At 36.8% G+C, this 27667-nt stretch overlaps 1 protein-coding gene across 15 annotated transcripts in view; it reads right to left on the bottom strand.

Moving 5' to 3' along the window:
• Positions 1–27667, bottom strand: part of HDAC9 (histone deacetylase 9) — a 604670-nt gene that overhangs the window by 44749 nt on the left and 532254 nt on the right. For all 15 annotated transcript variants that reach the window (XM_028490082.2, XM_055085027.1, XM_055085034.1 and 12 more), the window contains one exon: positions 18933–19017. In XM_028490082.2, coding sequence (XP_028345883.1) covers positions 18933–19017 — 85 coding nt within the window. The remainder of the gene's footprint in view (positions 1–18932; positions 19018–27667) is intronic.

The following is a 27667-nucleotide window of genomic DNA, read 5'->3' as shown; positions in this document are numbered from 1 at the left end:
GATTGACAAATACTGTCTCTACAAGTGCAGTGCTATCTGGTAAGCTCAGAGCAATATCCGCTAAATGTGAAATATTTTCACCTCCAATTTTCAAAATATTGAAATGAGTATTTCATACCAAATATATTCATGATTACTGTCTTGTTCCTCCTTTCAGAGTACCTTTGGCAAATATTTTATGTAAGCCGAACTTATCAAAAAAGTTTTCTCCGTTTATAACTTCAAATTTTATTTAACAATTTAGATACTGCAAAATCATATGACTTCTTAAATTTCATTACATTCCAGAACAGAATATAAATTTATCCAGCTAAGAATAGTTGTGTTTTTTTTGTTTTTTTTGCGGTACGCCGGCCTCTCACTGCTGTGGTCTCTCCCGTTGCGGAGCACAGGCTCCGGATGCGCAGGCTCAGCGGCCATGGCTCACGGGCCCAGCCGCTCCGCGGCATGTGGGATCTTCCCGGACCGGGGCACGAACCCGTGTACCCTGCATCGGCAGGCGGACTCTCAACGACTGCACCACCAGGGAAGCCCCTAAGAATAGTTTTATCAATGATTCTATCAACAAATATATATCTTTGAAAGCCTAGTTACAGATTTTCAAAATCAAATCTTGTACATGGTTTGAGTTATTATCCTTCAGTTTGTTCATTTATTCCTTTGCTTTTGTAGGGATCAATTAAAATGTTTTCCTTTTGCAAATACTATTTCCTGTAATTGCAATCCTTTAAAAGTTGCAAAGGTTATATTTTTGCTTCATTTCATGACTTTTAAAATCAGCTTCATTGAGGTATAGTGTATACAGTCAATAAAATTTACCAACTTTAAGGGCAGGTTATGATAACCACTACAACAATCAAAATATGTAGTACTTTCTTCAACCCGAAAAGTTACTTTTGGCCCTTTGGAGTTAATTTCTTACCCTCCTTCTTAGCCCCTGACAACCACTAAAATTCTGCCACAGTACAACTTTTGCCTTTTCTAGAATTTCATACAAATGGAACCATATACTATGTAGTCTTTAATATCTTTCACTTAACATAATACTTTTGAGATTCAAAAGATTTCTTTATTGGAATTCCCTGGTGGTCCCGTGGTTAGGACTCCACACTTCCACTGCAGGGGGCACAGGTTCGATCCCTGGTCACGGAACTAAGATCCTGCGCTGTGCGGCCAAAACAAAAACTTTCTTATCATTTTTTAATCTTATAATCTCTATCTTTGTTTCTTTGAATGTAATATGCTTTTTCTTTTGTCTGGTTTCTTTGATGTTCCTCAGTGTGAGTTTATTCATATTTATTCTGCTGGTGAATTACTGAATTTCTTGGATCTGTGGATCTGTAGTTTTCAGCAAATTTATGAAACATTTTCCCATTATTTCTTCAAATATTCCCCCCTTTTGTGAGACTCCACTTATAGGTATGTTGAACTGACTGATGTTGTCCAATGTATAACTGATATACTTTTTTAAAGTATTTTTCTCTCGATTCTTCACTTTGGATAGTTTCTGTTCTTCAACTTCACTGTTTTTGTTTTTTTTTTTCTTTTGTCTTCTGTAGTTTATAATCTGCCATTAATCCTTTTAGGCTGCAAAATTTTTAAATATCAAATATTTTATTTCTATCTCTAAAACTTCCATTTACATGTTCTGTTTTTCATTTTTTTCTGCATTGTTTGCACTTTCCTGTTTACATTGGAAGTAACATTCTCGTCTGTTAATTTCATCATACCTTGCATTACTGAGTCAGTTTCTGTTAACTGACTTGTCTTTTGGTTCTAGGTCATAGTTTCCTACTTCCTTGTATGACTAGTAATTTTCATTTGGATGCTTGACATTGTTAATTTGAACATTTTTGGTTGTTGAATTTTTGCTGTGTTCTTTTAAAGCATTGGACTTTGGGCATGCAGTTAAATTGCTTGCAATCAGTATGAACTTTTTTAAAAAAATTCATTTATTTTTTGGCTGTGTTGGGTCTTCGTTGCTGCGCGCAGGCTTTCTCTAGTTGCGACGAGCAGGGGCTACTCTTCGTTGTGGTGCGCGGGCTTCTCACTGTGGTGGCTTCTCTTGTTGTGGAGCATGGGCTCTAGGCACAAGAGCTTCAGTAGTTGTGGCTCGCAGGCTCTAGAGTGCAGGCTCAGTAGTTGTGGTGCACGGGCTTAGTTGTTCCGCGGCATGTGGGATCTTCCCGGACCAGGGCTCAAACCCGTGTCCCCTGCATTGGCAGGCAGATTCTTAACCACTGCGCCACCAGGGAAGCCCAGTATGAACTTTATGAGGATGCTTGTATTCTTTGTTAGACTAACTCCAGAGCAGGCTTTAGTATAAAGCTAATTTAGCCCTATAACTAAGATGAAACCATTTTGATATCTCTACATGATGCCTTGTCTATTACAAGGTCTTTCCACTCTGGCTAGTGGGAATGCAAACTATTCCCAGGTCTGTTTGAACTCTTTGAATTGTTTAACCTACTGTTTTCCACTGGTTAGTTCCCCAGCCTTGTGGAGTTTCACCTCGTGTATGGAAAGGTAAGTAAGACAGTGGTTTAAGGAAACTCTTGTACAGATACCCAGAGCTCTTTCTTTGTGCAGCAACTTTATCGCAAGTATTCTGCCTCACAAATTCTAGTCACTTCAATCCCCCCAAACTCTGATCACTTCATTGTCTACTCAGAAAAACCACTACACTCTTTGAATTCTCTCTCCCTATGCTGCAGCCTGGAACTTGCCTCTTATCAGTAAGCTCCAGCAATTGTAAGAATCATTTTGTTTCTCTTTCCTTGTTTGTTTCCTGCTAGGATCACAGGCCTTCAATGCCTGCTGTCCGGTGTCCAAAAACAGAGTTCCACACTCCTCCGTTGTTGGTGGGAATGTAAACTGGTGCAGCCACTATGGAAAACAGTATGAAGGTTCCTCAAAAAACTAGAGTTGCCATATGATCCAGCAATCCCACTCCTGGGCATACATCCCAACAAAGCTATAATTAAAAAAGAAAAATGCACCTCTATGTTCACAGCAGCACTATTCACAATAGCCAAGACATGAAAACAACCTAAATGTCCATCAACAGATGAATGGATAAAGAAGATGTGGTACATATATATAATGGAATACTAATCAACCATAAAAAAGAATGAAATAATGCCATTTCCAGCAACATGAATGGACCTAGAGATTATTATACTAACTGAAGTTAAGTCAGAAAGAGAAAGACAAATCCCATATAATATCACTTATATGTGGAATCTAAAATATGACACAAATGAACTTATCTATGAAACAGAAACAGACTCACAGATATAGAGAAGAGACTTATGGTTGCCAAGGGTGGTGGGGGGAGTAATGGATTGGGAGTTTGGGATTAGCAGATGCAAACTATTATATATAGAATGGATAAACTACAGGGTCCTACTGTACAGTGCAGGGAACTATATTCAATAGCCTGTGATAAACCACAATAGAAAGGAATATGAAAAATAATGTCTATATGTGTATAACTGAATCACTTTGCTGTAGGGCAGAAATTAACACAACATTGTAAATCAACTATATATCAATAAAATAAAGGTTAAAAAGTTTCATATGTGTGTTTTTCCTAGTTTACTTTTATCTCTGATCAACAGGCGATTCCTATAGTAGTTATTCCTTCATATGTGAGTTCAGAGGTCCATTTATTGAATATTTTGATTAGTGAATTCTGATTAGAGAAATGTAATCAAAGTTCAGAAAACTCACTTACAAAATAGTTCAATATTATTGCAGAATAGTCATTTCAAACATTTCTAAAGTATGGTTGATAATGGGCAGCAAAGAGAGAAATTTTGTACTGCCATGCTGAACGTGTTTCTTTGTCATCAATATCAGTTGTATTTTAAGAACTTTGTATTTCATTTAATTGTATTTTACCCTGTGTTTATAAAAAATTATTTAAAATTTTGAGAACAACACCATAAACTTTCATTGATAGAATATCAAGCTTATTTTGTTTTGTTTTTAGGGATTTAAAAATACATTTTTATTAAACTTATATTTTATTATTTATAAAAAGTTAAGGAATTTGGTACTATGTAATCAATGCCAAATGCATTTCTGTTCTTTAAGATTAAGCTATGCGCCAGCAAAATTTAAATTTTCATATTAATATGAAATCAAAAGATTGTATTGTCAGTGTTAGATTTTCACTGTAATTTATAACAGCATTCATAGTAATGCCCTAAGTTTTATTTTTGGCAGATTTATTTCCAAAACCTTTAATTCCATGAATTGAATGAAAAATATCAAACCATTATTTGAATTAACTGATTTTTCTGTTTGTAGCATCCTAAGGACACTGCATCTTTAACCAAGATATTCTTCTAGCGGAGTCAACAAATAACAACTATTACCTCACTTTGGAGCTGGGAAAAAACAAAAACAAAAACGCTTGAAATTGAAAACTCATTAAAAAATTAAAATAAAAACTAAATGCATAGTCATTTTATCTAAATAAAAATCCATGCTTCATAAGTAATACCTAAATGCACCTTCTGCAACTGCACTTGTTAAATTGTCCCCTGTGGCCTTAGTTTTTATTTTTGTTTTGTTTTTAATAATGACTATATTTTAAAGTAGATACTACTACTGATTCAACATCATTGTGTCTTCAGTGTTCATGTCACTCATGATATCACTATATCCCCATGACGAAAGATCAATACTGATAAACATTTTGTGCAAAGTTACATGTTCATTATCAGCTTTCTTGGGAAACAATTGAGCACTAAATTCTGCTCCCTCTCTATTTCTTGAACACATTTTATCCATTACTAACCTCTGATTTCCCATGTTCCTCCCAGCCCCACCTTCTGACAGCTTGGTGGCTTCATGCATGTCACAAGTTGTGGCTACAGCATACCTGTTTGGTGCATCAGGTGGCAGAAATGTTGAATATTTCTCCATCTCCCAGGCCAGAAATTTAGGTGTCCTTTACAATTGGTGTTTTGGTTGATGTCTGGTATTTTAATATCCCAGACAGATACCACTTGTTTCAGATTTTTCCTTTTTCAGAAACCAAATTGGTCCCACACCCTTTTTTTTTTTTTTAACATCTTCGTTGGAGTATAATTGCTTTACAATGGTGTGTTAGTTTCTGCTTTATAACAAAGTGAATCAGTTATACATATACATATGTTCCCATATCTCTTCCCTCTCGTGTCTGCCTCCCTCCCACCCTCCCTATCCCACCCCTCTAGGTGGTCACAAACCACCTAGCTGATCTCCCTGTGCTATGCGGCTGCTTCCCACTAGCAAGACGGGAATAAAGACACAGACCCACACCCTTTTTTTGTAAATAAAGTTTTATTGAAAACAGCCATGTTCATTACACACTGGCTATGGCCACTTCCTTGCTACAATGAAAGAGTTAGGCAGTTGAAACACAAAGCCTCATATAATGACTGTCTAGCATTGTACAGAAAAAAATTTGCTGACCTCTGGTTCAAAGCAAGGAGGTAGAGAGACAAATATGCCTTATTTTGTAAAAGATCACTCTGGCAGCACGTTAGAGAAACAAAAATGGAGAAACCAAAATTGGATGTGGGAGACCACTTTGTAGGATATAGAAATGGTACAGTAGAAAGATGATGGAAGCCTGATTTGGGACAGTGGCCATGGGAACAGAAATAATTGGTTGGATAAATGAAATGTTTAAGGAGTACAACAAACAGGATGGGGTAATGGATTGGATGTAGACAGAAATGGAAAGAACAACAAGAAGAATAACTCCTAGATTCCTCTCCAGCAAAACTGGAAGGATAGTGGTGCCATTTACTTGGACCAATAAACCTGGAAGAGGTTGAGGTTTGGGGCAAAAATAATGACTGGCTTTGGGCATGTTGACTAGACGTGCCTTTGCGACATCTAGGGGAAGATGCTGAGCTAGAAGTTTAGGAAGCATCTGGAACTCAGGTCTGTGGTCTGAGCTGAAGATAGAAATTTTGGAGTTATTCACGTAGAGGTGACTATGAAGCTATTGTCTGGGATGAAAACAACGATAAGTAAAATAAGAAATATTTATTAATTTCCTATGAAAATGTGCTCTATATGTAATTGCATATAATTTCAAAACCACCTTGTAAGATAATCTCGTTTTCCTTATTTTACAGTTGAGAAAACTGAAGTAAAGAGGGTTGAAATAACTTATCCATATTATATACTTAAGAAAAGAATATGTAGGGTGAAAAGCATTTAGGTAGAGGATGATGGGCCCACTAAGCAGAGATGCTGCATTTAATGCTGCAGCTAGAAGAGTTAAGAAGGGTTCTAACTTCATTTGTTTGGTTAGCTAAAACATGGACCAAAAGGTGGCCCACTGGAAGTGATTTAGAAACGTCAGACCTACCTTGGTTTAATGAAAAGGAAGGGATTCAAAGACTTTGGGAGATTGGAATGTTAGACTGTATTTGTCTGAAGCCAAGTCAAAAGGACATAGGAGCCATCCTGAAAGAGCTCTGAATAATCAGAGCTTGAACAATTTCAACAACAAAATAAATAATGATAGTATTGGATTATAACCCATAGAATAAATATACATGAGTCCATAGTGATATAAATATTATAATGAATAAGTTAGTAAATGGAAGAGAAAGGACAGTTCCTCATTACAGATGACTTCCAAGTAAGAAATGTAGACAGAGTAAAGAAAATAGAAAATTGGCATTGGAACACCAGAGTAATAATTTTTGCAGGCAAGATCTACTGATGGCTGCTAAAATTAATGGGCAAAAGTTTGAGGAGAAACAGTATATTTGCATAATCTCAAAGTATCTTCCCAACATACTTATTAATTCCAAAGGGAAATATTCTAACTTTATACTGAAGATCGCCTTAATCAAGTGATCCAGGATAACCTTACCAATAATAAAACATATTGACATCATGTGCTGCAGATCTGATGCACTAAGAACGATACTGAATCACTGCTGTGGTAATCCTGCCAAAAATGCATATCCTCAATCTAATTATGAGGAAACATTAGAGAAACCCAAGCTGAGAGACATTTTTCAAAATAACTGACCAGTACTCTTCAAAAGTGTCAAGGTCATAAAAGGCACAGAAAGACTGAAGAACTGTTGTAGTTGAGAGGAGACTGAGACATGACAACTAAATGCAATGTGTTGATTATAGACTGAATTCTGGAACAGAATAAGGAAATTAGTGAAAAAACTGGTAGAATCCAATGAAAGTCTATAGTTAACAGTACTGTATGACTTAATTTCTTAGTTCCTGTAATTGTGCTATGGTTTTGCAAGATGTCAACTTAAGGGAAGCCAGGGGAAGGTTATATGAGAATTCTATAGTGTATTATATTTGCAAGTTTTCTCTAAACTTAAAATTATTTCAAAATAAAGTTTAATAAAATTACTATTTAAATCTGGCAGTAGAAATGCCACTGGTGACCACAGTGAGATTGCAACCAGAATAGAGTGGTTCCAATAGGGATTTCTAGCTTCGAAAATGGAGATAACTAGATAGAAACCTTTTTCAAGAATTTGTTCCTGGAGGGTTTGAGAGAAATAGGATGGTAAACTGGGGAAGGAGTGAGGTTGTTGGAGTTTGTTTTTTAAGATGAGAGATTTTAGGTTGTTTAATTGTTGATGAGAATGAACAATTCAAAGAAAGCAGTTTGGTAGCTGCAATTTACTCTAAGAAAAGTTTATTGCTGAGATTGCCAGCAAAGGTGAGGCAGATGGAGGTTTGAGGAGAGTGAAATTTGAAAAAGTAGTTTGAGAGAGGCAGTGAAAATTGACCTGAGAAACACAGCAGGATTATAACGGGCCCACTTGAGTTCGGTGTTCATAAATTTACAGGAAATCAAATTGCTGTGATTCATGACAATCTCAAGCGGACCTGTTTATTTACGTCCAGTGTTAGAGAAAGTTCCTTGTAGACTATATTCAGGGTTGAGATTTCATTAGATTGGTAAAGTAAAAGGGCAAGATTTTTAAGGCAGGTTAAAGGTAGAAGGGCAAATGGATTTAAGTGTTATTGTTTTTAAGCTGGACATAGAAGTGAAGAAAGGAAAGGGATAATGAATTAGAAAAAATGACAAATTAAAATAAATGAAATAAAATACAAAGTCTTAGGTGTGTGGGTCAACAATTCTATATGTGTCTGATGTATCCTTCTCTGGCAGAGATATGCCTGCTAGTACTGGTTTATAATTCATTTTTTTCCAGTCTGCTAAGACAGTAACAGATGGTCATCTGCTCTCCAGGTTCCTATTTTTTCCTTTTGCATTCTTCATCCCTATGAGTGTATGTCTTAAAAACAAAACAAAGCAAAACAAAACAACAAAAAAAGATCCTCTTAATTTTTAGTGGAGTTTTATGGAGGAGTGAGAGTAAATGAATATTTTAAATCTATTATCATTACTTGAAATTATGCCCCTCCACCATTTTAACCCCACAAATAAGGTTTATTATTCTCTGTTTCTCTTTTCTGCTGACTTTCCCTAGTGGCTTGTGTCCTCATGCATTTTATTTTATTCATTTATTTAAATATGTATGTATTTATTTACTTGAGCTCATATTTTGTTGAATTTGATCTCTGCATATACTGAGGCTCTAAATTAGGGATACTTCCTCCAGAAAGGAATTGTATTTGCTTCCTCCAGAATTGAGGAGGAAGACAAAACCTCTTTAGTATCTGTCAAATTCATATCCCTAACTTTGATGCAGACTTTAGGCCTTTGTGTGCAGTTATAGCACTGATGTCATCATTTGCCCCAGGGATACTCCCCCATTTTGTGTTACTTATTGATTACTGCTCGCTCCCTATTAAATTTCAGCTTATGTTTTCTTTTTCCCTCATATTCCCTTATGTTCTAGGGAGCCCACTAATGGATTAAAATAGTCTTTTAACGTATGCAGAAGCTATTTAGGAGAGGTCTATTCTAGTGTCTATCCTGGGATACTTGGGAACAGGAAGTCTGGTGGAACTCTGTTCTTATCTGTGAAGTGAAGTGGGAACAGGAAGGTCATATGCTTTAACAGAAGGAAAGTGGGCCTTGAAAGCATAGCCAGACCAGGGTTCAAATGTTGGTTGTAGCGCCATTAGTTGACAGACTTCCAACGAGTGATCTAAACTTGTTAAGCCTCAATTTATTCATGAACAAGATGAGGAAACTAATTATGCATTGCAGAATTGTGTGAGGACTAGAGATTATATATACATATATACTTTATATATACATATACATATATATAATCTATGTTTGTGCATGTGTGTGTATAATCTATATATAAATACCTAACAAATGATCTTCCCCAAACTTGACTTTCGAGCACACCGTAATGGTATTACATGTGTGAAGTGCATCTGGGTGCTAACAGCTGAGTATAATCAGAAAGCATTTCTGTCCTTAAAGAGTTTTCAGTCCTAGAAAGATGCATAGTTTTATTTAGACTCTTGGTTTGATTAGTTCTGCCTTAGTAGAAACATGAGTGAAAGAAAACTCATAATTACAGATGTAGTTGGAATTTAAAAAAAATTCCAGACAAGTTAAGTCTCTAAGCAGATGGCAGGTTTTCCTTTTAATGCTGGTATATTCTAGTATTAGGGCTCCACCAAACAATAATCAGAGTCTCAACATTTCAAGAGAATGGTTAATTAGAAGTTCAAAATCAACTTTCAAAAAGCCATGTGTACAAGGTTGACCTGGCTCTGATACAAGCAAGGGTTGGCGGGGTTAATAGTGGGAAAATGTCTAACGCTGCTTTTCTTCAATGAAGGTCGGCCTGGCCCAGGGCTGCAACGTCAAGGCCTCTGTCTATAGCCAAAAAATCTATGACAAATAGCAGCTCACACCTGACAACAGTCAGGGTTTTAAACTCAGCAGGGCAGGGATTTGAAATTCTGCCAATCCTTGCATTTTTTTGTGATTAGATGTATTTTGCAAGTTTACAAGGGACTCCAGAGTGGATTCATAGCTCCATGGCTCCCTGCAATTTGGCACTGCCCTTCTAGAACTGACTGTGGCTAAACCTCAATTAACCAGAATGTCCAAAACTCCAAATCTTCAGTTTAACTGATTCCCCCCCTAAACCTGTCACTTCTGGATGAAACAGAAAAAAAGTGCATACAAAAAATTGCAAAAGGAATGAATTTCTTTGTGAGCTAGAATAACATAATGGCAAACACCACAGACTCCGGAGCTAGAATGCCTGGTTTATGAGCTTGCTGTTGTCCATTTAGTAACTATGTGTCCTTGCAAAGTATTTAACCTAGATGTGCCTCAGTTTACTTGACTGTAAAAGGGGAATGAAAATAGTACCTACCTCATAGGGTTGTTAAGTAGATTAAATGATTTAACTTATATTAATAAGAGTGCTTAGAACAGTGCCTGGCACACTGAAAACACTCAGTAATTGTTATTTTATTATTTGCTAACAGCTTACAGGGTTTGCATTGTGTAAATAATTTCATCCAATATGCCTCCATAACTTTACTGTGGAGAAAACTGATATTTAAGATGGGTTCCCCAAATTTTAAGCCTTTCAATCAGCAGTTTCTTTTTCTTAAGTCTAATATTCATCTTTCCTTGCACACCTTTTCTTCCTCTACTGTTCCCCATCACAGGAGGTGACATCACTACCTACTCTGTTGTCCAAGCCTGCAACTTAGAAACCATTAATCCTCTCCATGCCTATTAATTACATACCAAGCCAACTCTACTTCTGAATTAAACTGCTCACATTTGACAGTAAGTTCTGCTAAATCTCCTGGCTTTACTGCAGGCATAGTGATCTTCTGAAATGCAGGTTTGATCATGTTCCTTCCCTGCTTGAAATAAATCATTAAATCCTTATGAGTTAAAAGCCCATTTTCAACATCGTGCATATCTCTTGTTCTTCTCCCCTGGGTCTCAAGAGGATGGAGATGGAGGAGAGAGGAAAAGACAGAGAGATAAGGAAAAAAGGTAGAAAGTCAAAACAAGAAGGGACAAAAAGAGAGAAGAAAAACTGAGTGTGGGTTAGCATATGGGTGTGGAGTCAAGAAGCTAGAGAGTTAGTGAAATGATTTATGCAGTGCTTGTTGCCATCTGGGGAAACAACCCTTTAATCTATGTGCATAGCCCCATGAGATCAAAATCTTGGACAGTTTCCTCACAACAAGAGATGTACACAAATTCCTTTCAGATTAGAAACAATCTGATTTTCTCCTGGATCCTCTGATGTAAATGCCCTTTCTCCTTGGGAAGGGGGTATGTAGAGGGTATTAAAGTAATGGAAGGAGATGGCTGAGAATGATATTTCACATAAAAGAAGAAAATGACTGCCATCTTTAGAGCAAGTTTTATCTTACTTTAATAGCTTTTTTCATTAATTACTATCCAGATCTCTTAATCACCAAGAGAACTGGATAGCACCTTCTCTGATTATCCACTCTAATACAACATCAACAGTGTCTGTATTTTATTTTTACCAGCAGTTATCTCCATTGGAAATAGAGTGGAAATGAAATCAACAAAATTAACATTCCTTTGTTTGTTTCCAAAATCAGTTGTTACTTCTAAGGGTAGTTTCTGGAACAGAGGATATATAGTAATAATAAGAGAAGCAGATTAAAGAAGAGGGGGAGAAGGAACAGAATAACAACAAAAAGGAAGAGGAAGAGGAAGAGGAAGTCATTCACTCAATAACACATATAAAAACATAAGCAGAATTCTGACAAGGAGTTGGTGTCAACGATACTTGCCTCGGATCTCCCAGAGAAAATTTGATTTCATTTTTTTTTTCTCTAGAATGGGTGAAAGGTGTGCTCTGCCCATTGTAGCTGCCTGAACCATGTGGATAACTGACTACCTCATGGTCAATTACATAGTTACATGGTGTATTCTCCTGCAATGAGATAATCATATCCCTTTTCATATTGGTCTCAAAAGTTGGATAAATTCAGAAGACCGTAAATGCAATTCTCATTGCCCTAAATAATAATGTGTGTCCTGTGTGTGGGCAAGTTTTAAAAAATACAGATAAATTTAGCCATAGTGACAAATTTTATATGCAGGAGGCATGGATGTTGTTCCTCCATTGATATACAACAAGTTTGACAAAAACATATGGTGACATTGCAATTAATGTCTCTTCCTCATTCTGGCCTATGTTACCAGTTTTCTGTGGTTGGCATAATAAGGAATTCTAAGAAGACCTCAATCTACTAAACAAGGGAAGAATTCCTAGAGTGGGAAAAATATGAAAGTGGGGGTAAAGGGAAAAACTGCCTACTGTTCTTTTATGACTCCGCTTCTGATCTGCCATCTTGTTGCCACAGTGGCACCACCTTAGAAAATCAGTGTGGTGATATGTCATGTCATTCCTCTGGAAATTCCTTAGGAAAGTTAAGTGGCTAGCTCATCGTCACATGGCTGGTGAGGATTACACTGAAATTCATATCGTTTTAAAACCCTCCACACTAGTGTTTTTCAACTTATCAGCTGCAAACCACTGGAGGGTTGCAGCAAAATTTTAAAAGAATCCTCAAATCCTTGTGTACACATATATTTTCTTGATCCACAATTCAAAAGATACTATGATTATCGTTATTATCATGCAGGAGGTCTACAAAATTGGTTGACACTTAAAAGGAGTACTCTTCTTACTAAAAAATTTAAATAAATAAAAGGAAACCATGACTATATACTTGTGGTTTTCATATTTTGAGGTTTCATAGATCAATATCAACATCATTCATTATATGTTTTTCAAACTTAAAATTATAGTCTTTCAAACTAAATAAATTTAGTTTTGTGGAAAACTCACTTCATGGTTCTTCCCTTCAAAATCAGTGAAAATGTTATCACGGGCCAGGACTAGTGTAAAACATGACATTTGGGAATCTTGCTTCTCACCGTACTATGTAGAAAAAGGTAAGAGTTCAACGGACTGTGAGTTGTTAGGATGGGTTTCAGGAAAGCACATATACATATGAGGGTCCTTTATCCTATTCTGGGCTGACTTTAACCTGGCATTGCTTGTTGGTGATTACAGCTGGCCAGTCAACTCTTAGAACTGCCATCTCCAAGCTTAGCGATGGAAATGGTAGCTCACAAGCAGTTCATGTTCTTTCTAACTTAGAAATGATTCATCATTGTGGGTTGTGAAAGAGCGTGAAGAAATGGGCTCTCATATAGATTTTGCCTGCACTTCTTAATCTCTTATTCTGTATGAGCTAACCAAGGAGTATAACCTTAATTAAAAAGTCAATCTAGGCTAAGGAAAAAAGAGTGTGGCAAATTCTGACATACTGGCTGATTCATTCATTCAACAAACATTTGCAGAACACCTACAACGTTCCAGAACTGTGCAGAGGACACAGCGATTAAAAACAAAGAATATCAGCAAAGAAAATCTCTGCCATGAAAGCACCCAGGAAATGTACCTCATCTAGAATAGGGATGAATGGGGATTCATAGATGGCTCCCCAAAAGAGATAACATCTGAGCTAAGTCTTGAAAACTTAATAGGGATGAGGCAGAAGACTTTGTTAGCAGAGTGAACAGCATGTGCAAACATGAAGCTTCTTGTCCATATCTCCCTTTTGTTATTTCAGAGATGGTTGATCTTTGTATACACCCACCATCTGAAGATGAAACCACACCCTGACCTGTCGGGGGGAGGGGTCTTTACCTGTCAGGAGAAATAGGTGCCCTGCTGTTGCCTTGTAAGGCCTTTTCTTTTCAGCTAAATAAGTAATATAAACAATAACAGGACAACAGGGATGATCCTGCTGCAAAATACTCACATACATGTGGCCAGGCAAAGGGCCAATGCTAATCACAGCCTCCAGCACCTGCATACCCTCAGCTGTGGGGCTCAGTTCTCAAAGAAATTCACATAAGGCCTGTCAGCACCTTGCCGTCTGCCTTGGGACAAGGATATCTAGAAACCTGCCTGAATGTTTCCCACATGCTACAAGGCCTGTTTTTCAACATTTACATACTTTTCTGATACAGTAGTCCCAAACCCTGGCACAAAAGAATCCTTCCGAACCTGGGCTAGGGGGTGAGCTGAAATTCGAACACCTCCTTAAGTTGAAAGGAGGCACCTGGTTGACACTCAGAGACATGTGAAGAGAAGGTTCCTCTGTTAAGCAGAGGCTACCTTCAAGGCAGGCTTCATAAACAGGCAACCTGTGTAGTTGCAAAGGACCCCATGTTCAAAAGGCCTCTCAGGCTTGGTTCAATGCTCGGCTGGCATCTTCTTGAAATTATTAATAATTTTTAACAAGGAAGCATTTACACATTTTCATTTTGCACTGGGATCCACAAAGTTTTAGTGAGTCCTGACTACCTTCCCCCGCAAAGGCAAAATGGGGAGCCTAATCAAGGGCCTGCAGTTCTACACAAGCATGTGAAATGGAAGTGTTTTATAAAACAGAGAAAAATAAAATTAAGAGTACAATTTTATAGTTTTTAAGGAAATATAGCATTGTTTGTTAAGTCAGGTACCCACAATTTTGATTTTCCAAGCCATTATGAACTTGTTACTCTGAAATACCACTTTCTTTTATTGCTTTATAGACTTTATACAACCCCTTTCTGTTTCTTTAACCTGGGAGAGCAGCCCCAACTAAAAATAGAATCACCATATGACCCAGCAATCCCACTACTGGGCATACACCCTGAGAAAACCATAATTCAAAAAGAGTCACGTACCACAATGTTCGTTGCAGCTCTATTTACAATAGCCAGAACATCATGGATAAAGAAGATGTGGCACATATATACAATGGAATATTACTCAGCCATAAAAAGAAACAAAATTGAGTTATTTGTAGTGAGGTGGATGGACCTAGAGTCTGTCATACAGAGTGAAGTAAGTGAGAAAGAGAAAAACACATACCTTATGCTAACGTATATATATGGAGTATATACAAAAAAAAATGGTTCTGAAGACGCTAGGGGCAGGACAGGAATAAAGACTCTTATGTAGAGAATGGACTTGAGTACACGGGGAGGGGGAAGGGTAAGCTGGGACGAAGTGAGAGAGTGGCATGGACATATGTACACTACCAAATGTAAAATAGCTAGCTAGTGGGAAGCAGCCACTTAGCAAACAGGGAGATCAGCTCTGTGCTTTGTGACCACCTAGAGGGGTGGGATAAGGAGGGTGGGACGGAGGAGATATGGTTATATATGTATACATATAACTGATTCACTTTGTTATAAAGCAGAAACTAACACATCATTGTAGAGCAATTATACTCCAATAAAGATGTTAAAAAAAAAAAAAGAGTAGCCCCAAAGACACACAATTCAGAGAAACACATAAAAATGTACCACACAGTGGTCAAAGCCACAGTACTGAAGCACTTTCTCTGTACAAATTTTCACCCTATGTCCCAACTGGTGAGAGATCACTGTTATCTTGTGTTTATCTTCCCTTTTACAACCTCAACCCACCATTCAGTTCCTTCTCAACAACAACTTGAGTTCTCCTTGTGGTGATGCTACTCTCAGTCTTTTTTGGTAAATATTTTTTTGCATCACCAGCACCTTGATTTCCATCAGGACTGGCTACATAATTAGCAAGGCTCAGTGCAAAATGAAATGTGGGCTCCCTGTCACAAAATACAAATTAGTGAGAATTTTAAGGCAGCAAGAGTAACAGCATTAAACCATGCGTAGGGCCCTTCTAAGTGTGGGGCGTGTGACTACACTGGTTGAAAGCCCATGAAGCCAGCCCTGCTTCTCCCCAGCCAGAATTGGGTCAAGTACCCACTCCTTAACTAATCACTGGTAAGTGGGTTGACAAGTTTAGCCTTGGACTAAGAACAGCTCCTTTGGAGCTGGGCATAAGTTCATCTTCCCCTGATCTGTACTGTATCTGGTGGCAAGGATTCATGTGTGAAACCAGGCTTCTTTTGAATAGACATGAGGAACACATAGTTACTGAGTAGCCAACAACAGTACCCACTATACCATATACTGTATCCATGACTCAGAAGGAGGCACTCTTCTTCAGAAGCTCTCTTTGATGCAAGTTTTTGTTCCCTAGGGCCTTGAAGAGTTATTCAAACCAATCCTGTTCAAATCTTCCAACTCTCAATTCCCAGGTTTCCATGCACTTCAAACCTTGTCCCTGGTACCAACCCTGCCTGCAGGTACAAGTAGGGGTGAGAAGACACGGTTCCATCCTTTTGATGATTATCATATAATTAAGGAACCATGACCAAAAGACCATAAAACACACAAAAACTCAAATAATAGAAAAATGTTAAATAAAAATACCACATTAAATCTACCCGTTAGTGCGGAGACTTTACAGAAGTACTGGATTAACAAGCTGTGGGTGGAATCTTCAATATGAGTTTAGGAGGAAATAGATTTTTTTAAAAAATTTATTTATTTTATCTTTGGCTGCATTGGGTCTTCGCTGCTGCACGCAGGCTTTCTTTAGTTACGGCGAGCAGGGGCTACTCTTCGTTGTGGTGTGCGGGCTTCTCATTGCGGTGGCTTCTCTTGTTGCGAGCACAGGCTCTAGGTGCGAGGGCTTCAGTAGTTGTGGCACGAGGCTTCAATAGTTGTAGTGCGCAGGCTCTAGAGTGCAGGCTCAGTAGTTGTGGCACACGGGCTTAGTTGCTCCGTGGCACGTGGGATCTTCCCAGACCAGGGCTCGAACCCATGTCCCCTGCCTTGACAGGCGGATTCTTAACCACCGCACCACAAGGGAAGCCCCAGAAATAGATTTTTAAATGGGGGAAATTGTCAGTGTTGGGTGTTTGAAATGCATTTTGGAGCAAAAGACAGAGATTCACAATCCACAGGGGCAGAATTCTTATACAGCAAATTTTGATAGTTCAGTGAATCCTTTTCAAGAGTCAAGCAGGTTTGTTTGGCTAAAGTAGACTGTACAAGTCACTCAAAAATGTCAGTGGTGAAAGGAAAACCATCATGCAGTGGAAAGTCATTACTGGCAAGTTAGATCCAATGCAACAGACAACAGCATGGTTTCTAAAGACATATATAAACCATGAATTTTTACACCTATGTGAAAATCGAGTCTTTTGCTTCTGTTATTTCCTTCAAAACATTCATTCTTTTTTCATCTAGCCAAAATCCTGTTCAGACTGAGACAAACTGGGATGTGGGACCCGGGACCCTTTGCTGCACTGCTGTAATGCTTGCACCTGGACACACCTCTCTTCAAGCAACAAAATACAAAGAAACTATATGGGACTAAAAATAACTGCGTGCATGCCCAGTTGGGGCAATTCTGGACAAAAGATACAAAGGGACCAAAAAACCCAAGAGCCACTTTTGAAGAGCCTGGAGCAAAAGCAGGGGGTCAGCAGCAAAAGCAGGGTACTGTGCATGCCCCCTGCACACAACGCCACCTAAGGGGTGGGCAAAACACCTAAGCCACACCTCTGGCCCGACCCCTGGACACACCCCTACCCTCAACGGCATATAAAGAGCAAGCTTACCCCCCCTCCTCAGCGAGTGAGCAAATAAAGGAATCTGTTGTTTGTTCTTGCTCCCGGCTGCTGCAGCAGGGGCCCCAATAAAGCCTAGCCTGAATTTCTTGTCTGGCCTCTGATCAATTTCTATTGATTAAGGAGGCCAAGAACCCTGGTCGGTAACAAGACCTTAAGACCAAGGTCAGGCCCTATCACCGCCAAGGAGCCTTCCTCAAGCCTTCCGTGAACCGTCCTCACTTTGCAGTACTTCTCCTTCTGGCTGCAAGGGACTTAAGAAAATGACTGTTTCTTGTCCATGATCTCAGTGCATGTTGTGACTTCTATTGAAATGATCTATTTCAGTGCCTCTCACTCACTGGACTGTAAACTCCCTAATGCTAGAAACTGCCTTATTCCTCTTCTGTGCCTTGCCTAAGTGCTCATGTTATCATGTATCAACATGTAATAAGTATTTAAGAATGCTTATTAAAGTGATGTGATCATAATATACATAGGAACAATAATTTTTAATAGTCTGTGTGTATAATGGAAAAACAATACTCAGAAAAAAAAAGAATCGTATGTGTAAAAAGTAGATATTTTTTATGCTGCTGGTGACCTTAATGAAGTATTAGATTAGATTGCATAAGCACCAGAGAACGGATAACATCGAACCCCAGTCACAGCCATATCTCCAAATTACTACTGAGCAAGCAAAGACAAGGACTCAGAGATAGATGGAAGGTGGCTTCTCCAGCGGTGTTAAAAAATGCTTCTACAAAAAGAGTAGCAAAGCTAAGGGTTTTCTGATCCTCCTTCACACTTAATTTTGCCATTTGGTTTTCCCATTCATGTTGACTTTCATGTCAATTTGTGCTTGCTTTCAGTATGTGTGTGTGTGTGTGTGTGTGCGCGTGTGTGTGTGCGCGCACACACACTCATGCATGTTATCATCTAAAAGAGAATAATTCCTGAGAAAGTAACAGTGATGTGAAAGGAGCTGGGATAGTAAAAATGTCTCTGACTTTTCCTTTTCGTTCAGTTGGATTTTCTAGTAGGCTTTCTCGTGAACTTTTTCCTCTATTGACAAACTTAAAACCAGTAAATGACTGGTGAATTCCAACATCACTAGGAGATAACTTATCTCAGTTAAGACTGGACAATATAATCACAATTTCTATGTTAATTTCATAGCTCTGAGTAGATACTTAGTGGCAGTAATGGAAAAAAATCCAAACACTTTTGGAAAATATGAGAAAAACAAGGTTCTAAATCTAGAGTCTCTGAATTTCGTTATCAGTATGAGATAAGATTGCCACATTAACAGCAAGGCAACAACACATTTAGGTATGAATACATAATATGTGGAAATTATAATTACTTTAAATATATTCCTTATATTTGAGAAGCTCAAATATATTTTTCATGTGTTCTAATTCTCAATATAAGCTTAATTAGTACCTTATTAGAAATATTTAAAAAATTTAAAGACATACTTTGAATTTCAATGATCTTCTGTAAAGAAATAACGGCATTCGTATTCGGAGTTTGTTGGAGAATATCTTCTGCAAGTGGCTCCAGCTGCAAGAATGGTAAATAATGATATGAGCAGAACATTATGACTTTATAGTAAGTTTGACAGAGGCAAACCAAATTGAAACAACCTTAAAAAAAAGCCTGCTCCAAGAACTACTTAATATTTTGCTGATACCAGTTCCAAAAGTGTAGCCAGTTTTATTTTCCGTTTTGCAGCAATGTAATTGAATTCCAAGGGGATTTTCTACTGGTCACAAAACTAATCTATGAAGTCCCTGAAGCAGGTGCATGTCTGTGTATTATTCATTAAAAATCTGAGTTATTTGTGTAATTTTTGTAGGTTCCTGACAAACCAAATTCCATCATGTCTGCACATGCAGCTGGGCCCTGCAAACGAAACCTCAGGGAAGTTGAAGTAGACAGAAGGTGGGCAGTCTATTATCCATACTTTTGTGGTGTTTTTACACCTAACTACCTTACACTTTTGGACACTTCACAGCAGAACACCATGAGACATAGCTGCTCTTATTCAACTGCTATTGAATAAGTAGTAGAGAAAATGCTCAAGTAAAACCAAAAGTAAAATAAATGTACATTTTCATTTAACTTCCACTGTATTCACATCTATGCAGATAGCCATGTGGAAGCACAGGACAAATTCCTGTCTTGCAAATCTATCCTGATCTTCTGGAATTACACTGATTTTTCATGGGGAAGCTCAGCAAACATTGTTTTGCAAGAAATGAAGAAGAGCTTTAAATAATTTATGGAGTGTTCTGGCAGAACAAAATCTGATGATGCATCCCTGGGAATACCTTGGTGATGTGGCTTGGTGTGGAGCAGGACAAACTGCATAGCAGAGCACTTGCAAACAAAATAGCTGTCCAGCTATTGTGACCCAGAAAGCGAGGAAAGTAATAGTAAAAAGGGATCAACAACAACAAAAAAGTTTTCTTAGAAAATTTAAAGTTAGTAGTCTCAAATAGGCCAAACTATTATATGGCAAGAATGGGAAACAATGTCACTAGACACTGTGCTAAAACATGAACCCATCTATGTCTCTTCCTCTGTAGAAAAGAACTAAAAAACTCAGGGATTCCAAGTTTCCACAGCATGTGTGAGTGAATCTTCCCCCCAGGGTCTCTCTGAATTGATTATTCTATACTTTAATCATGGAATCTAAAACAATAGCACCTTTCTTCCAGATGCCATAGGGTAACAGACTAGCTCAGGGATATTTATACATGGGTAAATTCACTAAATATAACTTTCCAGAGTGTTTTTCTTAGCTGCCAAAGAAAAACGTTTAAAACATCAAAAGGTTTACTTGCAGTACAGTTTGGCGAGAGGAAAAAAAAAACCCCACAGTGTCAGTGAAAGGTTCTGCAATCTTAAACTCTTAAAATTTGTTAAAAATTATTTTTTAAAAATCTGGTATTTCAGATAGTATCTTCAAAAATATGTTATCCTAGTAACACCCTCTTAACTCAGAGGAATTGCTGAATCATAAACGGAAGGTTACTTGGAAAACTCTTAAGAATTAGACAGGGTTGAGCTACCTTGCTCATAAATAATCTTTCCTTTCACTTCTCTCCCAGGGCTTAGAGAAAAATTTTAATAGAAATCAGGTAGACTTTATTAATAAAATGTTCTGAAATATCATTCTATGTTCAAATACTTAAGAATAAAAGCACAACGTAGTATGAGCATATTTAGTTCTTAAACAAGCTTTCCTGCGACTTCAGGGTAAAATGCTGACAAACGGAAAGGTGCTAGCTACTGGAAAGAAAGCTACAGGCAGATCATTAATGTAAAAACCTCACTTCTGGAACGTTCTCACATTAGGTCTGTGGGCTATTTTTAGGACCTGGGTTATGTAGAAAGTAAACTTGATGCAGGGTGTTGAGAGTAAAAATACAAACAACCCTAAACCTCCAATTTGGAATTGTCAGTTAGATACGATAAAGTTGTGTCTACTTACGAAAGCAACCTAGAGAATTAAGGCAATTACATTGATAATTTAAGCCTCCCAAACCATTTCCCTGCGTATTTTAGGTGAATGTCATTTAGAGGATTTAACCTTCAGTAAATTGCCCCAATTTGTTTCATTTTGAGTATACACACAGACAGAGCTGAATTCAGAAAGTTCTCAATGTAGGTTCTTTATTTTTTCTCTAGTAGCTCTGCTGAGAAGGTAATGGGTAATACTCTCAGTTGGCAAGAAGGCAAACAGCATTTAGAGTCTGTTTTCATAATATTAAAACCTTGTATAGAGGGACCACAGAATTGAGTTGTCTTTTCTAAACGAGTTTGTTGATTTAATAATTCACAGTTATAAGCACTAAAAACATCTGACTGAAGCATCTATTTACTAAATATTTATGAGTATTGGTCACTATTAATAAAATATAATAACTAATAAAATATTAAACAAATAGTCATATTTTATAACTTTGGAGCAAAAAATAAGAATATACAGTAAAGCTGTGTTATATATCTAGTTTGGCCGATAAGATGTAGCAAAAACACTGGCAATGAGGCTAATCAATGTTAGTAAGAGTTATTAAAAGATAAATAAGTAAGTAATTTATGCAAACCAGAGAACTTCTGCATGCAAAAGTTATACTAAGATCAAACAGATGCAGATGCAGGAAATATCACACACCCATCACGCCATGTTTTTTGCACAATTCCATCAAGTAATAATAGAGTTATAAGATACACTAGATGATTTTAACACAACTTCTTGACACTTGAAGCTCTCATCTAGGTTTCCTATATCTAAAGCTTAAATGCAATCATTACTTACTGCAATTCTTTATATAAATTTTCAAACTCAGTATAGGGATATTTATTTTTTTACAGAAAGTTGCAATACCCTATTGATACAATTCAGATGTTTGTTAAATTGCACATACCATGTAATTTCTAAGTACTACAGCTATTTTAAAACACAATAAGTTGGGGCCATTATCATGTTGTGAATAAATAATTTTCAGATTCTTTAGAATCAGATCATTTAAATCATCAAAAATCACTTTAGCTAGCTAAGATGCACTTATGGAAAAAGGCAAGGGTATCCTTGGAGAAGCTCGAGTAGAAGTTTTAAAGCTCACTTTGTACTTGAGACATGAAAATCATCTCTATTATTTTCATGATTCAGAAAAGAACAGAAAAAAAAAAAAGCTAAACAGATTTTGCAAAATATAACAGATGCAGGAGGACAGATGCACACATCAACCAAGCAAAGGATCTACTAAGTACTCTTAGCTTTTATATTATGTTTCCCAAATATGCCAAGTATTTTCATACTTTTATACCTTTATTTATTCTGTTCTCTCTGAATTTTATTTTCCCTATCCTTCTTTGAATTGGTGAAACCTTACTAAATCATTCAAGGACTAACACAAACACTGCCTGCTCTGAAATCTTTTCTGAAATCCTCTGACAGAGCAAACTGCTTCCACTCTTTGTCTCCTTTCCACACAAATTCTCTTGTTTACTCTACACATTATATTGTAGTCAGCCATGTGTGTCATTCTCTATTTTGTTGTGAGCAATTTAAAGGCAAAGATAGAGCCTGGTATATAATAGGCATTTAAAAAAATGTTGAATGAATGGAGGAATGGTTAATTGAAAGAAAACATGGGGAGATGGGCTTTATTTGGCTCTCCATAGCTAACAGACCTACATGGAATACGTTCTTCCACTTGGTTGTCTGCCATAATCAGGGCATGTTTTTAGACTAAAAGAATAGGGAAAACAACAGAGATAATTCATTTTTAAATCAAGATAATTGATTTTTAATTGATGTTTTAATTGATTTTTAAATTAACCATTTTGTTAAACTAATTTATTAATTCCAATGATGTATAAACAAATAATTTTGTATAGACTTTATACAATCATATCTTCTGTGAATAATGAGAGATTTATTTATTCCACTCCAATCTTTATATTTTTAAATTTCTTTTTCTTACCCTATTGCACTTTCTAGGACCACCAGTGTAATGTTAAAATGAAGCACTAAAAGTGAATATCTTTGTCATGTTTTTTATTTCAAAGAAAAATTCTCATGTTTCACTTTTAAATCTGATGCATACTATAGGATGTTTGTAGATATCCTTTATCAAGCTAATAAGTTATTCCAAGTTTATCAAAAGTAGTTCATAATTGAGTGTCTAAATTTATCAACAAATTTTTAAACATCTATAGAAATGGTTATATTTCTTCATTCTCCTAATGTGGTGAATTATAACAACTTATTTTGGAATGTTAATATCCTACATTGTTGGCCTAAACACAATTATATTATGGGTTTTTAAGATAATGATGAACTGCTAATATTTTGTTTAGGGTTTTAACTGCTATGCTTATGAGCAGGATTTTCCTGTAATATTCTTATAATTTTTTTCTTTTTTGCAGTACGCGGGCCTCTCACTGTTGTGGCCTCTCCCATTGCGGACCACAGGCTCTGGACGCGCAGGCTCAGCGGCCATGGCTTACGGGCCCAGCCGCTCCGTGACATGTGGGATCCTCCCGGACCGGGGCACGGACCCGTGTCCCCTGCATCGGCAGGCGGACTCTCAACCACTGCGCCACCAGGGAAGCCCATATAATGTTCTTTTGAGCTTGGGTGTCAATAGTATACTAGCCTCAAAAATCAGTTATGAAGTGTTCTCTTCCCATCTTCCCCTTTACTCTAAAACAGTATAAATTATTAGCAGAATTCACTGCTGAAGCTATATGGGCCTGTTGTTTTCTGTTGGTATATCTGGTATTGAAGATTCAATTTTGTTAATTATGGTAGCATTCAAATTTTCTGTCTTTTTGATTCAGTTTATTTTTACAAGAATTTTTCCATTTCAAATAAAATTTCAATTTTCTTTTACATGAAGTTTTTTTACAAAATACTCTCTTGTAATCATTTTAATACATTAAAATCTGTGGTAAAGTCCTTTTTTTCATTCAGAGTGCTGATAATGTATGACTTTTCTTTCAATCAGTCTTTCTAGAGTGCTATCAATTTTGTTAATTATTTCAAAGAACTAAAATTTGACGTTTTAATTCTTATATATTGTATGCTTATTATTTCATTGTTTCTTTATATTTAAGCCACTCACTTCATGTTTAATTTGTTGCTTTGATTTCCTAATTTCTTGAGTTGTGTGTTTCTATCTGTAATTTTAAACTTTCTTCCATTCTAGTATATACATTTAAAGCTTTACATGTTTCTAAATTCAGCTTATACATATTACACTTTTGATATTTCATATTTTCATAATTATTCAGCTCAAAATACTAAACTTACTGTGATTTCTTTGAAACATAAGAGATGGTATTTTGAAATCTCCAAATATATGAGATTTTCTAATTATCTTTTTTTTTTTTTTTTTTTTTTTTTTTTCTCTCCCGTTGCGGGGCACAGGCTCCGGACGCGCAGGCCCAGCGGCCATGGCTCACGGGCCCAGCCGCTCCGCGGCACGTGGGATCCTCCCAGACCGGGGCGCGAACCCGGTTCCCCTGCATCGGCAGGCGGACGTGCAACCACTGCGCCACCAGGGAAGCCCTAATTATCTTTTTATTTCAAATTATACAACCACTTTTTTAAAGCTTTGTTTTATACTTCATCTTTTTATTTTACATCATTGGTATTTTGTTGTATTTTTAAATTTAATTTTATTGTAGTAAGAACACTGAGCATGAGATCTAACTACTTAAACAGATTTTTTAAGTGTATAGTACACTATTAATGACTATAGGTACAATGTTATAGAGCAGTTCTCTAGAGCTTATTCATCTTGCTTGACTGAAACACTATGTCCATTGATTAGTAACTCCCCAATTCTCCCTCTCCTCATCTGCTGGCAACCACCATTCCACTCTTTGATTCTATGAATTTGATTATTTTATATACCTTATATAAGTGGAATCATACAGTATTTGTCTTTCTGCAACTGGATTATGTCACTTAGCATAATGTCTTCAAGGTTTATCCAAGTTGTTGCATATTGCAGAATTTCCTTCCTTTTAAAGACTGAATACTATTCCATTGTATGTATATACCATTTTCTTATCCATTCATCTGTCAATGAACATTTAGCTGGTGGCCACATCTTGGCTATGGTGAACAGGGCTGCAGTATTCATAGTCTAATATCTCTTTGCTAATATCTCTTTGGGATCCTGATTTTGATTCTTTTGGATAAATACCCAAAAGTGGGACTGCTGGATCACATGGTAGTTCTATATTTAATTTTTTGAGAGCCCTCTATACTGTTTTCCATAGCAGTTGCACCATTTTGTATCCCCACCAAGAGAATGCAAGCATTCTAATTTCTCCACGTCCTTGCCAACACTTGTTGTCTTTGGGGTTTTTTTTTTTTTTTTTTTTTAAATAATCATCATCCTGATATTCTGACAGATGTGAAGTGATATCTCATTGTGGTTTTGATGTACATTTCCCTGATGATTAGTGATGCTAAGCATTTCTCATATACCTGTTGGCCATTTGTATGTCTTCTTTGGAGAAATGTCTATTTAAGTCCTTAGCCCATTTTAAAATCAGGTTTACTATATTTTACTACTGAGCTGTTAAGAGTTCCTTATATATTTTGGAGATGAACACCTTATCAGATATATGGTTTGGACATATTATCTCCCATTCCATAGATTGCCTTTTTACTCTGTTGAATGTCTTCTTTGTTATTCAGAAGCTTTTCAGTTTGATGTCGTCCCACTAGTTTATTCTGTTTTGTTTCCAGTGCTTTTGGTGTCATATCCATGAAATCAATGCCGAGACCAAAGTCATAAAAGTTTACCCTTATTTTTTTTTAAGGATTTTTATAGTTTGAGGTCTTATGTTAAAGTATTTAACTCCTTACCCATTTATTTTTGTGCACGGTATAAGATAAGGGTCCAGTTTCATTCTTTTACAAGTGGATATCTAGTTTTCCTGATACTATTTGTTCAAGAGATTATCCCTTCTCTATTTTGTATTCTTAGCACTCTTTTGAAGATCAGTTAACCATATATGTGTGGATTTATTTCTGTACTTTCTATTCTGTTCCCTTGGTCTGTATGTTTGTTTTTATGGCAGTACCCTACTGTTTTGATTACTGTAGCTTTGTAATATATTTTGAAATCAGGACATATGATGCTTCCAACTTTGTTCTTCTTTCTCAATATTGCTTTTTTATTTGTGGTCCTTTGTGATTCCATATGAATTTTAGAATTTTTTTCTATTTCTGGAAAAAATGCTACAGTATTGGGATTTTCTTAGGAATTGTAATTGAATCTCTTGATTACTTTGGGTAGTAAGGGCATTTTTACAATATTAAGTCTTCCAATCCATGAACGTGGGATATCTTTCCATTTGTTATATAATATAGATTCTAGTTTAGTTTCACTATAATGAGATGATACTCTGTTTGAAATCCATTAGTTGAAATTTACTGAAACTTGCTTTATACCCCCAAATATGGTCTATTTTTGAAAACTTTACATGTGTCCTTGAAACGAATGATATTCTGCAGTTACTGGGTAAACCCTATTATTTATTTCAATTAGGGCAGGTTTATTAAGGTGTTTAAGTCTTATACATACTCCCCTTTTTTACTGTCTTCTTTCTCTATCAGCTGCTGAAAGTGGTGTCTTAAAGTCTGTCACTATGATTGTGGTATTAACTATTTTTTCCATTTGTTTCATTCAGCTTTTGCTTGATATGTTTTGAAGCTGTGTTAATTAAAACACAATTTTAAGTTGTTTTATCCTACCAGTTAAGAGAATATTTTACCACTATGAAGCATCTCTAACTCTAGTTCATTTTTTGTCTTAACATCTACTTAAGTGATACTGATACAGCCATGTAAGCTTTCATTCAGTAAGTTAATGTAGTTTAATTTTTTCTTCATTAAAAAATTTTTTTAATTAATTATTTGTTTATTTACTTTATCTTTGGCTGCATTGGGTCGTCGTTGCTGTGCATGGGCTTTCTCTAGTTGCAGCAAGCGGAGGCTACTCTTCGTTGTGGTGCATGGGCTTCTCACTGCAGGGGCTTCTCTTGTTGTGTAGCATCGGCTCTACGCACGTGGGCTTCAGTAGTTGTGGTGCACGGGCTTCAGTAGTTGTGGCACACGGGCTTAGCTGCTCCGCGGCATGTGGGATCCTACCAGGGCATGTGGGATCCTCCCGGACCAGGGATCGAACTTGTGTCCCCTGCATTGGCAGGCAGATTCTTAAACACCGTGTCACCAGGGAAGTCCCTTTTCTTCATTTTTTATATTCAAACTTTATCACTATATCACAGAAAGTGTCCCTTTAAACAGCACTTTTTATTACTATGTGATAATCTTTGCTTTTATTGGTGAACTAAATCTATTTATATGTGTCTTGTGAAACTGCACAAGGTGATTCTAAAATTGTATATGAAAACACAAAGGTGACAAATGTAACCAAGACTGTCTTGAAGAAAAACAAACTGGGAGATTTGTTTTACTAGATATCAAGATTGCTTATAACACTACGTAAGTGAAGACAGTCTGATAATGTCTCAAGGATAGATAATGAGACCTGCAGAAAAGACTACAGTCTCCATGTATATATGGATAAAGATACCACTGCTGAGCCATAAGGAATGAATGGCCTTTTCAATAAATGGTACTTGATCAACTATATATCCACATTAAAAAAACCTG

The sequence above is a fragment of the Physeter macrocephalus genome, chromosome 5 (genome assembly GCF_002837175.3).
Source record: "Physeter macrocephalus isolate SW-GA chromosome 5, ASM283717v5, whole genome shotgun sequence".
NCBI classification, from domain to species: Eukaryota; Metazoa; Chordata; class Mammalia; order Artiodactyla; family Physeteridae; genus Physeter; species Physeter macrocephalus.
This window is presented reverse-complemented; position numbering and strand designations above follow the sequence as displayed.